Source organism: Macadamia integrifolia, chromosome 9 (genome assembly GCF_013358625.1).
Source record: "Macadamia integrifolia cultivar HAES 741 chromosome 9, SCU_Mint_v3, whole genome shotgun sequence".
NCBI classification, from domain to species: Eukaryota; Viridiplantae; Streptophyta; class Magnoliopsida; order Proteales; family Proteaceae; genus Macadamia; species Macadamia integrifolia.
This window is the reverse complement of record NC_056565.1, coordinates 20155680-20170232: the sequence shown is the minus strand read 5'-3', so window position 1 is coordinate 20170232 and position 14553 is coordinate 20155680. Positions and strand designations below refer to the sequence as shown.

General features: G+C 45.3%; 1 protein-coding gene across 3 annotated transcripts; it reads right to left on the bottom strand.

The window, feature by feature from the left end:
- Window positions 1-676: 676 nt before the first annotated feature.
- LOC122088578 (F-box/LRR-repeat protein 2-like) lies at window positions 677-4057 on the bottom strand. 3 transcript variants are annotated; one of them, XR_006143100.1, is made up of 3 exons: window positions 2177-4057; window positions 1297-1701; window positions 677-1182 (listed from the first exon to the last, which is right to left on the bottom strand). XR_006143100.1 is itself a non-coding variant. In XM_042657888.1 (2 exons), exons 1-2 carry the CDS (start codon window positions 3870-3872, stop codon window positions 1136-1138), a joined length of 1743 nt encoding a protein of 580 aa, XP_042513822.1. In that variant the 5' UTR covers window positions 3873-4057; the 3' UTR covers window positions 677-1135. The 3 variants fall into 3 exon arrangements, 1 of the variants encoding a protein (XP_042513822.1); XR_006143099.1 differs by having other exon boundaries at window positions 1297-4055; XM_042657888.1 differs by lacking the exon at window positions 1297-1701.
- Window positions 4058-14553: the final 10496 nt, after the last annotated feature.

Sequence of the window (14553 nt, the reverse complement as noted above, 5' to 3'; positions counted from 1 at the left end):
TGTTGAGGGGAGGAGGGGGGTGGACCACATAAATAAGAATAAAAATGCTGGGGATCATTTCTTACATGCCAAGTAGTCAAGGACTCCAGATTCCAGTCGATGAATATGGGCCTCACTCACACTGAAGACATCACCGACAATGAGGCTCAGCATCCAGTCCACTGGAATAATTTGGGTGGTCAAAATTTAGAAAGAACATTATCATGGGATTGATATTTGCTTTGGTGGCAACAATAGAAATTTTTTATCCCCACAAGGTGATTTCGGTTTTCAAACGCTGAATGAAGATCCACATTGGATATTGGGAAAAATACCATACAAAATCTACCAAAATTTCCTTTCTTTTCGTTTCTACCCATTTCATGACAAACAAATACACCCCCAAAGGTCTTGTTTGTTTGTGAGGATTTTAGTGGGAGTGGGAATGAAGAATGAGAAGTCTCACAACTTTACTAGAAACATGTTAACATGTTAAAATGAAATTGTGAATGTTTAGGGTGGGAAAGTGGTCAAACAAGCTTATTACATCAGGTTTTCCTGCCCGAGGACCTGTCTTTTCCACCCATCATTTTCATACGAAACTGAAAGGGGGCGTGGTGTTGATTCAAAAACGGAGTCTAGATCTAAATCAATGGGTTGAGAAAGGCAGAAAAATAGAAACTTTCGAAGAGAATGCTTTTTCAAAAATCTCATAAACTGGAATATGTTTCAAATATATATGCTATGGTTCCTTACTTTGACCTACTTTGATAAGGTACAAATATCTAAATTTCACCATTTCAAATACATTTTTCAGATGACACAATGTTATTTGATGGGGGCGATGATTGAAATGGGAGGTGGTGGTGGTTGAGCAGCTTGAAAGGCTCTCTCTCTCTCTCTCTCTCTCTCTCACACACACACACACACAAAAACAGTAGCTAAACCTCGACTGTGGAACACCCAGCAGAGAGAAGGAAAAGAAGAAATCCATGAGATGGGTAAGCATTACTTTTCAGTTAGACCAACATACCGATCAACTTGAGAGGTGATTTTCTTCCTAAGCACACCATCGGGTTTCTCTGATGTATCTTCCGCCTTTAATCTTCACACATCGCAATCTCCTTCAATTACTTGACTGTAGGAGAAAACCGGTTTACGGAGCTGTAGCTGGTCTTTGGCTCTTTGTTTTCTTCTCCATCCCTGCTACAAGTTTGTTAAATTGTTATGGGTTTGCTCTAGCAACTCAAGAACTGGGAAGAAGAAGGTAATAGTAGGAGTAAATCGCTCAACATGCAGAAGACAAATCTTTCTCACCATGAGATCTTTGGTTGTGGCAGAGACATCAGGAACAAAACCACCCCTTCCAACTACTATTCAATTCAATGGGTTCGAGAGAGCCCAATAAAAGAACATCAAAGAAAATGTGAAATCTGCTCGACAGAAGCAAGAAGAAAGAAAGATTACAAAAAGGAGAACTCCATTGCAGAGCAACCAACCCAAAAATTTGAAGAAGATGAGATTCTTGTCATAGGAAATGAGAAGCTTTCTTCACAAAACAAAGGAAAACTGATCATTTTGCTTATTGATCCCTTCCTCTTTACATATATATCAATCAATCTTTCTCTTCTTTCGTGAGCTTCTATTGTCTTCGCTCTGCTCTGTCCCTCTTCATCTTTATACCCCGTTCTTCCCTCCTCATTTTCCCTCTCTAGAATATCTCTAGTAAAAAATAACAAAACGAAATGTTGAAATGATGAATGGTGATTTTCTCTGCTTTTGATTATTCATATTTCAACTCATAATACATGGGAACTACCTCCAACCTTCAACACCTTATACTCCTCCAACAAAAAATGGGGCCTAAGGGGGAAAATGATAGCAGCATTGTAGTGAGACTGATAGATAGAACCCTTAAGAGGCAGTATTAATAAAGTTTTACTGGGAGGATCCAAGAATTTACCAATAATGCAGTGCAAATTCTGGAATACAATGTCAATCTAAGTATAATTCATTGGATAATTATACTTTCAAAATTCACAAATTAGGGAAGGAGAAAACTCTACACCCAATTTTTATTAGATGTCTATGAAGAGACTGGGAAACATCGTTTCCACTAAGTAGGGCTAACTGTCCACAACCCAACACCCGTGCCTCAAGAAAAATTCCCTCTGCTTCTTAGTGGAAACAAACTCACCTGGTGGGATTAGCTTCCTCAGCGATGGCCTTGTGATCACCATCCAAGGTATGACATCAGAAGCAACATTGCAACACTTCTTCAAGCTAATCTCTTTTATGGCTTTGCAATTCGTCACTACTTCCTTCACTCCTTCCGCTGTTACTCCGAGACACCCTTCCAAGTTCAAACGCAGAAGCCAACGACAACTATGTCTTATCATCCGTAGTCCATCATCATCGATTCCTGATTCTGAAGCATAAAGAACTTCCAATTTTGAAAACCCAGAATTCATTCCGAGGTTTCTCAGCCTGCTGCATCCATTCACTTTTAACATTTTGATCTCGCAGCAGTTCATCCCAATGTACCCAATTCCTTCTCCTGTAATACCCCAGCAGTGGCTTATATCAAGTGATCTTAAGTTGGGACAGACCATTGCTATCTTCTGAAGGGTTTTGTCGCTTAGACTCTTGTTCCAAGACAATTTCAAGTTTTGAAGTTGGGAGTTCATGTCGGAAGGGCAATCTTCTTTGCCTAGATTTGTTCTCTCCATCCTGATTTCCTCCAGATAAGGACACGCTTTCACCAACAAGAAGAAGGCTGAATTTGAAAGATTGGAGCAAGAATTAAGGTTTATGAACTTTACATCATGAAGATACTGGGATAATTCCAACATGGACTGGTCGGTCAGGAAAGCTGCTCCTTCTATGTCTAAGTAGTTTAAAGAACAGTATTTGCACAAAAGTAAAGATAATCCGGCAAATGTGAATCCTCGGCAGCGGGATAATGCAAGGTTTAGCAAAGGAAGACCAGCTTGGATGATCGAACTAAGAAGATCGTCTGAAATGCTCATTTGAGAGAAATCAAGAGTGCACAACGCTCTCCCACAAATAAGAGAGCTTTCGATAGTAAAAGATGAAGAAGAAAAAGCAGAAGGGATCTTGCTTCCATTTACTGATAAGGAAATCAAATGAGGATTGTGACGTATCGCCAAAGCAATGCCAATTTCACTAATAAGGCTGCAATCACGAGCCGCAATTTCTCTCAGAAAGACACACTTGGATGAAAGAGAAAGAAGAGACCGATCCGTAATGAAATGATTTCCCGATACATCAATTCTGCAGAGTCTCTGAAACTTCGAGGACAACATCGCAATCCCTACATCGGATACAGTACCTGGAAATGAACCTGAGACTGCACATTCATACTCTATAGAATCTATCTTAGTCAAAGAACCGAAATCCTGCTCTGGATAACTAATATCAAGTTCCTGGAGTGACGGGAACGAATCAGCGATTGCAATCAAATCACTGTCCTGCAAGGAACACTGTCTAGAGCAGATCAGAACCCTCAAAGTCTTCACCTTGGCTCCCAACTCCTTCATACCTTGCACAGGAACACGCCTCTGCTTCGAGAGATTGAGGACTTCTAGATTCAATCCAGAGCGCCCGATCTCCCGGAGAAGCAGATCCGCATCGCCATGAAATTCGACGAAATCTATACGCTTTAGCAGATGAAATCTTCGAATAAGACGAGAAATATCTTCGTGGAGTAGAACTGTAGGATCAGATACTGTTAAACTGGATCGAAGTCGATTGCAGATCGAAAGAAACCGTTTGCAGACTAAAGATGGGGCTTCCAAGTGTCGATTATGTCCGAGGCGATTGAACACCGATTCCCAGCACTCTTCCGGCAAATATTCCCATTGATCCGCCATTACACGACGCAGAGCGAGAGAGCGAGAAAGCGAGAGAGAGTTAGAGTTAGGGTTTCTAGTAGAGGGAGCAAGAGAGAATTATCGGGAGAGATGGGAAAGTTGTAGCCGTTAAAGGCTCCGTCTGGTACCGAAGGAAAGAAAGGAGGGTTCTTTTATTTGTCCCGTTACTTGCATTCAGACGGAGCCTAACCGATTGTTGGGGAATGGTAGTTATTTCGGGAAAGGATCGAACATTAATAGAGTGATTAAGTTTAAGAGAATCTGTTTTGAGCTTTATAATGAATTTAAAACATAAATGGGCGGGTGTTTTTTATCCAGATTGCTAACGGTACCAACCAGCACTTTCGTCGTGTCGTTCTGGATGCTTCATGCATGCAAAGACTCATGTCCCATGTGGCTACGGAGAATGGCCTTCCACGTTCCAAACCGGTTCTTCATTCTAACGTAGTAGTACAATTATAATCCTGATTTTTTCACTTGATTTTGAAGTTTCCAACTTGGCAATGTAGACTTCTAAGACTCGTGCACGAAAAGTGTAAGAATGTACCAGGAGACTGAAGTGACTCCTTTATAGCCAACATCCTCTTTTTCCTGTGACTCCGTTTGGTTTCAAGAGAAGTGGGAAAGGGCTGTGGAAGGGCATTTTATTTCCTTTTGCGTCATTTGGTTGCAATGAAAGTAAATTGAGAATAATTTAGTAAAGTTGTTTGGTTAGATGTAAAATTGATATAAATTCTTTTCAATAATTCAACCCACTTAACTAACTTATTAAGGCCACTTCTTAATAATATATTTAGAAAAAAAAAATACATTGAAATTCTGAAATTTAGAAGAAAATAAAGCGTAAAAGCATAAATTTAAAATTTTATTGAATCATATAGAGATACAAATTTTTATTATAATGTTTGTAACCACATCAAACTACTCCGTTGTGAGAACCATGAGCTATATGAACCGCCACCCCCAAAAAAAAGAACCATGGGTTGTGAATCACCACCACACATCCTCCACCTCACGTCTCTTTTTTGGGAAAGATTAGGGAGGGAAAATAAATTTACAGTCATCACCTAGAATCAGGGTTACGGTCTACGACCCACACAAAAAAAAAAAAGACTTCACGTCCACGACTCATCCAATGGGATTTGGCCGAACCATTAGTCTATGAACGGGTCGAAGTTATGATCCAAGTAAGGTGTTAGGTGTCCCAGCCCGTCTAGTGAAAACTAGTATTCCTCTTGATACGCACAAATTAGTCGCCCAGTGAGACAAAGACATGTGGCATCCAAGATAGGGACACGTGGCGCCCAACCGAGGGATACCCACTACGACCAGAACTCTGAAGATCAGAAGAAGGGGGAGACTTGAGTCCCCCTCAACCGATAGAGGCGTGCAAGGACTCTAACTACGTGAGGCAGAGGAGATACCTGAATAGGGAATATTTCCCACAAAGATAGAAGGACCTATCCCAGTAGGACTCGGAAAGACGTAATCTTATAAGAAAGAACCCTAAAAGACAGAACAGGTAAGTAAAAAAAACATTCACACCATTACTCCTAAATAAAGACTGTTCTGCAAGTCTCTAACTGGGGCATCGGAGGACTAATCCCAGAGCCACCTCCGAGCCTCTGCCTTTTGTGCTTGTGCAGGATCGACGCTCAACCTCATATAGATTCTCGGTAATAACAGATTGGCGCCGTCTGTGGGAACGACAGAGTAATGGTGGATAAAACCTACAATCGTAAAAAAACAAGGGCAACGCCGAGCGTAAATATGAATGAGGGAGAGCCTTAGAATCTCTCCCCCCCTCGGCGGACATCGGTGAAGAATGGAGAAACAACAATCGGGAAGGTTCTGTGAGGGACCAGCGCTCGACTAGACATTCAATGTGTAGAGACAGTAATCCCGCACCCCCTCCCAGGGCGTAGGAATATGTGACTAAGGAGCAGTTCGACGCCCTTCAGGAGAAGTACGATTGAATGGCCGAGACGATGAAGGAGGTCTCCAAGGTCATCACTCAGAAGACCCATGGAGCCACAAGAGGCCCCCATATCCAGCCAGAGAAATCTCGAGACGAGGAGCAAAGCAGTTTCGGGGTCGGTGAGGTCCGGCCGAAATCCTCGAAACAATGAGACCAGGGAAAGCCCCGCACCCCAAAAAAGGGAGCGATGTGCCATGGGGGCTAGGCATGAAGAACCACGTCAAGAAGATGGTCAGAGACTTGAAGACCTAGGGTTGAAGCAGATGATCCGTGATTTGAAGGATGAAATTCAGAAGGTAGCAGAAAACCAGACAGGCACTCGCGAATCGGATCTCACTAATGACACGGCTTTAACTGATGAGGTCATGAGAGATCCGCTCCCGGTTGGGTTCCATCTGACCAAGTACGACACGTATGACTGGTCTGGGGACCCCGTCAATCACCTGGAAGGCTTCAAAGTTGTGATGTAATTCTATCGGGTTTCAAAAAATATCATGTGCTGCACCTTGCCTTTGACATTCAGAGGAACGGCAAGGCTATGGTACAATCGCCTGTCGATGAAATCAATTCACAGCTTCAGTGATTTGAGCTACTTCTTTGTGAAGGGATTCTCTAGCAGCCAACCTCTTCAAAAAACCACATAGAACCTGACCAACGTTAAGTAGTATAAAGGGGAGTCACTGCAAAATTACATGAAGCGCTTCCAGTAGGAGAAGATCACGATCAGAGGTTTGGACCCGAAGGAAGAGTTTACGGTCCTGTTGGGAAGCGTCAAAAACAAATAGCTAAAAAGGTCTCTGGCGAAGCATTCGTCAAGAAACCTAGCTGAGTTGAGGGCTCGGTGCAACAAGTACATTCAAATGGAAGAAACCCTTCAAGCTGATGAAGAGGCTAAAGGGAAGGCGGGGAGGAAAAGGACCTCAAGAGGTGATGAAAACCTTTCGAGAGCAAGAGATGAAAGTCTAAATATGACCGAGCCCCCAGTCTGTCAAAGAAGTTTGAAAGGTATACACCCCTAAATCGGAGGAGGACGGACGTGCTAATGCAGATAAAAGACTCCCCAGATGCCAGAGCCATGAAGTGGCCAGGGAAGATGGGATGACATCCCGAGAGACGCAATATGGACAAATATTACCACTTTCATAGGGACCACGGCCACGACACCGAAGATTGTTGGCACTTGAAGGGAGAAATAGACAGAATGAGTCAAAGAGGATATCTGGGCTGATTTGTAGACCGCGAAAAGGAAGACGACCAAGACAGCTATAACCACAAGGACAGTCGCTGTGAAAGAAGGGGTCAGCTCACGGAGGAAATTAGGAGCGGTAAAGGGATCGGACACCCAAGGAAGCTGACCGTCACCCCCAGGATGATCATAAAAGCCCAACCAGGGTCATAGCCACTATCAGTGGAGGCTTGGCTACTAGAGAAAGTTCCATCTTGGCCAGGAAGGCAAAGGCCTATGCAAGAAGTGTACATGTGGCCGAATGGTCAAATAAGAAGGAAAAGACAGGGACGGTTATCTCCTTCTCGGATGATGATCCGGAGGGGGTGCAGACACCACATGACGACGCCCTGGTAATCACCATGACCCTATCCGACTGCAGAGTAAAAAGGATCTTGGTGGATAATGGCAATTCAGCTGATATCTTGTTCCTCAAAGCTTTCCAGAAGATGGGCTTGGATAAAGAAAAGTTGAAGAAGGTTGAACACTCATTGCAAGGGGTCTCGGGTGTCCCGATCAAGGTAAAAGGATCAATCGAATTACCAGTAAGAGCTGGCATCGGGGACTACCAGGTAACAATTATGGTAAACTTCCTGGTAGTAGATATCACTTCGGCGTACACCGCCATCCTAGGAAGGGTCGGATTAAACCTACTAAAAGTTGTCGTCTCCACACCACACCTCAAGATGAAGTTTTCAACCAAAAATGGGGTCGATGAATGCCGAGGTGATCAAGAAGTGTCCCTGAAGTGCTATGCCACAACCTTGTGAGGAAAAGAAAAGGTAGGCGAGGCACTCCCGATAGAATATCTACGCGATGACACCAACTACCAAAGGGGAGAACCGGCTAAGTACCTGATCTAAGTTGACGTCGAAGAAGGGGATAATGCTCACCAATTCCAAATTGGGGCCTTAATGCCAAGGCAACAAATGAGAAAAGGTCATCTCATTCCTTCGAGACAATTCTAACTTCTTCGCCTGGTCAGCCTCGAACATGCTTGGAATAGCCCGAGAGGTAGTAGAGCATCGTCTAAGTGTCAACCCTACTAAGAAGCTAGTACAAAAGAAAAAGAGAACTTCACCCCCGAGAGGCAGTAGAAGATAGATGAAGAGGTAGAGAAATTACTAAAGGCCAAGTTTGTTCACGAAATCCGATACCCTAAATGGATATCCAATGTGGTGATGGTCCCGAAGGCAAACGGGAAGTGGAGGATGTGCATCGACTTCACAGATTTAAACAAGGCCTGCCCAAAGGACAGCTACCCCTTGCCGAAGATAGACCTGCTCATCGACGCCACTTCAGGACACAAGGCATTGAGCTTCATGGATGCATACTCAGGGTACAATCAGATCAAGATGTGTGAGGCCGATGTCCCGAAGACGTCCTTTGTAACTGAAGGGGGGCTGTATTGCTATTAAGTGATGCCCTTAGGGCTAAAACATGCAGGAGCCACCTACCAAAGGTTAGTGAACAAGATCTTCAAGGGGATGATTGGCAAGACCAAGGAGGTGTATGTGGATGACATGCTTGTGAAAAGCCTGAAGGCAGAACACCATATCCATGACTTAGAGCAGGCATTCCAAGTACTGAGGCAATACGGCATGAAGCTGCAACAAAGTGCCCATTTGGGGTAGCATCGAGAAATTTCCTTGGCTTTAGCATCTCGGAAAGGGGGATTGAAGCCAACCCGATGAAAATACAGGTCATCCGAGATATGACGCCTCCATAAAATGTGAAGCAAGTCTAAGAACTGATAGGCAGAGTCGTCGCCCTAGGACGGTTCATGTCTTGGTCAGTTGACAAGTGCCTTCGTTTCTTCAAAACCTTGAAGGGATCCAAAAAGTTTGAGTGGATGGAGGAGTGCGAGAAGTCCTTCGAGCGGTTGAAGGAGTATTTAGTGATGCCCCCGCTACTAATGAAGTTAAACACTGGAGATATCTTGTAGTTATACCTAGCTCTATCAGCAGTGGTGGTAAGTGCGGTACTATTAAAAGAAGAAGGAAGACAACAACGACCAATATACTATGTTAGCCAAACCCTGTTGGATGTAGAAACAAGATACATAAAGGTGGAGAAGGTGGCATATGCCCTCGTGATAGTGGCAAGAAGCTAAGGCCTTATTTTCAATCACACACGATATGTGTGCTCACGGACCAACCCCTAAAGAAGATACTGTAGAAGCCGAATATGTCTGACCGATTGGTAAATTGGGCTATAGAGTTGGGAGAATTTGACATCCATTACAAACCGAGGACCGCGATAAAAACATAAGCCCTAGCGGATTTCATAGCCGAGACAACACTCCCAGACGAACCCCAGGAGCTTGTCGAGGCTCGGGCGGTGAAGGCTTGGACATTGTATGTGGATGGTGTTGGATCAAGCGCTTACCAGTCATCCAAAAGCTTAGACTTGTGGAGAAGGCGTAACTTTATTTTCTTAAAGTCCAGCCAGCACGACAGTGGTTTGAGTCGAGATCTGGGCAGAGACTTTAGGCCATCTGTGCGATGCCCAATACTAGAGCTCCCATGCGCACCGATCCCAACAATCCCCCCTCAAAGCAACGCCCAAATACCAGAGCACCCATGCACTTAGGGAGACTCAAACCCGTGACAACCCGGCTTTGATACCACTTGTTATATCAAGCTCTTACCAGTCATCCAAAAGCCTGGACTTGTAAAGAAAGTGCAACTTTATTTTCTTAAAGTCCAGCCAATGCGACCGCAGTTTGAGTCGGGATCTGGGCAGAGACTTTGGGCCATCGGTGTGATGCCCAATACTAGAGACCCTGTGCGCACCAGTCCTAACAGATGGTGCATCCAACAGAATGGGAAGTGGCACGGAGATCATACTAATTAGTCCCAAAGGATTCAAAATCGAATATGCCCTACGGTTCAACTTCAGTGCCTCCAATAATAAAGCTGAATACGAAGCACTGATAGTTGAAATTAATCTAGCGTAGGCTTTGATGGTACAAGAGTTTGTGGTGCGCAATGACTCGCAGTTTGTGGTGCGACAAGTGAATGGAGATTATGAAGCAAAGGACCAAAGGATGGTCAAATACCTGAAGACAGCGTGAGAGAAAGTGGTAGACTTTAAGGAATTTGAGGTAAAGCAGGTATCGAGGGTAGAGAATGCCAGTGCAGACGCATTGTCACAATTGGCCACCTCAGACTTCATGGACCTAGGACGTTTGGTATATTTTGAGGTATTACCCCAACCAAGTACCAAAAGTATCCAGGAGGTGTTGCCTGTTAACGAGAACGACCCAAGCTGGATGGATCCCATAACAAAGTATCTGAAGGAAGGAGTGCTCTCAGAGGATAGGGATGAGGCGAGGAAGGTACGTATGAGGTCAGCACGATACCTATTGAAGGACAAAATGCTCTACAAGATAGGGTTCACCACACTGTACCTTAAGTGCATGGATCCCATCGATGCTGAATATGCCCTCCGAGAGGTGTACAAAGGGATATAAGGCCAACATCTAGGAGCCCAGGCCTTGGCCCATAAGGTATTTACAACAGGGCCTATTTTGGCCGACAATGAGAAAAGATGCTAAAGAATTCGTTAGGAAGTGCATGAAGTGCCAAATATTCGCCCCCATCCCTCGACAGCATTCCACTGAGCTTTCCTCACTGTCGAGCCCCATATCGTTCGCTATGTAGAGAATGGACATCTTGGGGTTGTTCTCCTAGCTACGAGGCAAAGAAAGTTTGTTGTGGTGACAGTAGACTACTTCACAAAATGGGCAGAAGCAGAGGCACTAGCCACCATAACGGAGAAGAATGTGAGGGATTTCATCGAGAGGGCAGTGGTCTATCGATTCAAAACCCCCCGATAATGGAACTCAATTTGTTAACCCAACTTTTGGTTCATTCTGTGAGGCCCTAGGCATTGGGCACATGAAGACATCCGTCGATTATCCATCGACCAATGGATTGATAGATGTAACCAATCGCACCTTGCTCCAAGGAATAAAGAAGAGACTAGATAGTGCCAAGGGGCTGTGGGCAGAAGAACTACACATCATCCTTTGGGCTTACCGAACAATTGAAAGGTCGACCACCAGAGAAACACCCTTCAATTTAACTTACGGCATCGAAGCTGTACTCCCAGTTGAGATAGGAGCTATGACCCATCGAGTTCAGTACTACGATGAAGGAAAAAATAGCGAAGGGCTTCGAGCTAATCTGAACCTCCTAGATGAAGTGCAAGAAGACTCATAAGAAAGAAATGCAGTCTACTAGCAGAAAGTTGCAAGACATTACAATTCCAAAATCCGAAGGAACGAGTTCAGATAGGGAGACCTCGTCCTAAGAAGGGGGGAGGTATCGGACCCGAAGCACCAAGGAAAGTAAGCCCTAAATTGGGAAGGGCCTTACAGAGTCATCAGGGTAATACGACCAAGGCTCCTATGTTCTGGAGACTACGGGGGGAGAAAAGGTACCCCGATCATGGAACTTGAAGAACTTGAGAAAATTCTATCACTAGTAATAACGTGCCTAGTAGTAGTAGTAGTAGCGTGCACATTTACTTAGTCGTTTTTTAAATTCTTCATATTTGTTGCTTCTTAAGCACTTTCAATTTGTAGTTTTCCATCTCAAGCTTTTCGGAGGATTTTTATTACAAAATATATAAGCTAGTTTATGGCAATTGTTTCCAGATAATGGCTATGAAACAAACATCCCTCGGTTGGGTGCTTAGGCCAAAGCTGAGCTAACCTGATCGAAGGGATATCCCTTGGTTGGGAGCTTAGGCCAAAGCCGAGCTGACCTGACCGAAGTGATACCCCTTAGTTGGGAGCTCAAGCCAAGGCCGAGCTGACCTAACCAAAGGGACCTCCCTCGGTTGGGAGCTCAGGCCAAGGCCCGACTGACCTGACCGAAGGGACCTCCCTCAGCTGGGGGCTTGAGCCAAGGCAGAGCGGGACTCGAAGTAATAAGAAGAGGAGGGCCACCAACAGCGCCCCTCATCCTTCGGTCATAAAGGAAGCCCCCGCGGTTGGGGCTGAAGGGAAACACCACTTAAGAGATGTATTTGCGTAGGAGCTTCGGCCTTCATGCTCCCACCATCGGACCAATAACACACCAAGACCAAACCTTGTAATTAAGGTTGGCTGAAACACACTACGCTTAGACAAAATCACTTGCATAAGAGCTTCGGCCTTCACACCCCTACTTGTGGGCCAAAGATCTTTGGCAGTCCTTCATGTTCGAAACTAATCATCGGGATTGCAAAGGAAAAAAGCGAGAATACAAGGGAATCTGAAGGAAGAAAGAAGTTGTTTCATTCATCCAAGAGGCCTGAAGGCCAAAATTACATAAAGAGGCCTAAAGGCCAAAGTTGCAAAAAAAAAAAGAGAAAAAAGCATATACATAAAAATACCCGAAGGCCAAAAAGTGATAAAAAAGAACAAGGAAGATATCTCAAGGAGCTTCGATCGGGAGAATGGCTTCGTTCTTAACAGCGTCGGGGACATCTCGGTCGGAACCATCACAACCAAGAGTAAGGGGAACTTCACAGGGCCTCTGAACCTCCTCCTCGTCACCACTCTCCTCGAGCTCTGTCACCTGAGTGGCCACAGGGGGGCAGGGGCCAAGGCTGCTTCACCTCCCTCCTCAAAAATCAGGCCACTATCCTCAAAGGATACCTCAGGGTAACGCTTAAGAACCCAGTCTCGGACCTCAGTCAAGCCCATGTTGTATCCTAGAGCAGCAGCCTGCTTAACCTCTTCATAGAAGTCCTCGAAGGCCTTATACATCTTGACCCTCGGGCTTCGATCGCTTTAAGCCTTGCAAACATTTGGGCCCTTAGCTCTGATAGCTCCCGATCATGCTCTTGATGAACCCAAAGGAGCTCAGTCTCCAAATGCTCCACCTTCTCAAGAAGAAAGAGCGCTCTTTCTCCAGGCTCACCTTCTCTAGCTCAGATCTCTCCAAGTCCTGAACCATGGCCTCAATTCGGACGATGAGCTGGGCAAGTTGGTTCTGGGCCTAAAGAAAAGCATAAGTTACAGAAATGAAATACATCGATTAAGAAAGAAATCTGAAGATCGAAGGCTGAAGGAAGCTTACCCCTGCCATATAGAAGCAGGTGCTGGTCACTATGGCTGAGGTCCCCTACCTCTGGGCATCGAAAACATCACTCGAGAGGTTTCCCTTCTGCATCAGCTCTTGAGCCACACTTCCAATGATGAAAGAGTCATCCTCCTTCACAAACCAGTCAGGGACAAAGCCATACTCAGACCTACCTCGGTTCGAAATCAAGTTCTGGAAGTGAACATTGGATGGAGGTTCAAGCGGCGTAGAGGCACCTCGGTCCTGTGCTGCCAAGGCCTGAATGGCCCCAGTGGGATCGTGTGCGATACCCCTCTTCCTCTTGGAAGGAGGCTCGGTCAGCTCAGAAGCTGAAACCTTCCTCTTCTCCTTTTGCTTTTGCTTTTGCTTTTGCTTTTGCTTTTGCCTCTACTGCTCCTCCCTCACTCTGGCCTCCCTCACTCAGGCCTCCTTTGCTTGGGCTTGCCTTGCGGTTGTGGCTCCCTTAACATCCGCCCTAGAGAGTTGCACTACATGGGAGAAGATGAAAGTTAGTACAAGGAAGGAGTAGATGAGGCAAGAATGAAATCGGGTGAACCTAAGACTCACCCGGGCTAAGCCATAATCAAAACAGGATGGCATCGGATTGAAGACTATCGGACTCGATAGGCAGACTCTGAGGCTTATGTTTGGTCAATGCCAGTGACTCCGCGTCCACCCCAAAGAGGGCTGGCATGGAGTTCACATCCTTTAAGTTAGGGATGTCCCAGACGTTGCCGATGGGAAAACCCTCAGTCAATCTCACAAAGAAGAACTTATACTTCCAGTTGTGAATCGACATAGGATACCCATTTAGCAGCCTAATGTATTTCTGAGGGCTAAAGTAATACCAGCCTGAGTCCCCCTTACTAGCACCGAGGGACAGATAATTAAAAAAGAGAGGAAGGGAGATAGGCCTCTGAATCCGAGAGAAGTATATTATAAAGTTAAGGATCTGTCGCCACCCATTCGGAGTCAACTGGGCGGGGCAGATGCCATAGTGCCAAAACACTTGGCCGGAGAAAGGGTGAAGAGGAAGCCGAAGTCCTACCTTGAAGGCATCTCTGTAGAAGCAGAGTTCACCAGGGTTCCTATAACTGGCCCTGTCAGTGGGCCTTGAAAGCCGATGGATGAACTCTCCCGAGATGCTATAGGAGACCCTAAGCTCATCGAGCTCGACCTCGACCTAAGACATAGTAGATATTATGTCCCTAGCCTCTATGGGAAGAGACTCATTCGTCTGGGCTCGGGATTTAAGAAACCCTTCCCTAATATTCTCAACATTCAGACCACCTACGGATCCACGGGGTGTTGCAGTAGAGGAAGAGACACAGGACGAATGGGACTCAGAGGACAAACCCGAGGACATGCCTCGGACACATCTGGGGCCATGATTCCTGGGGT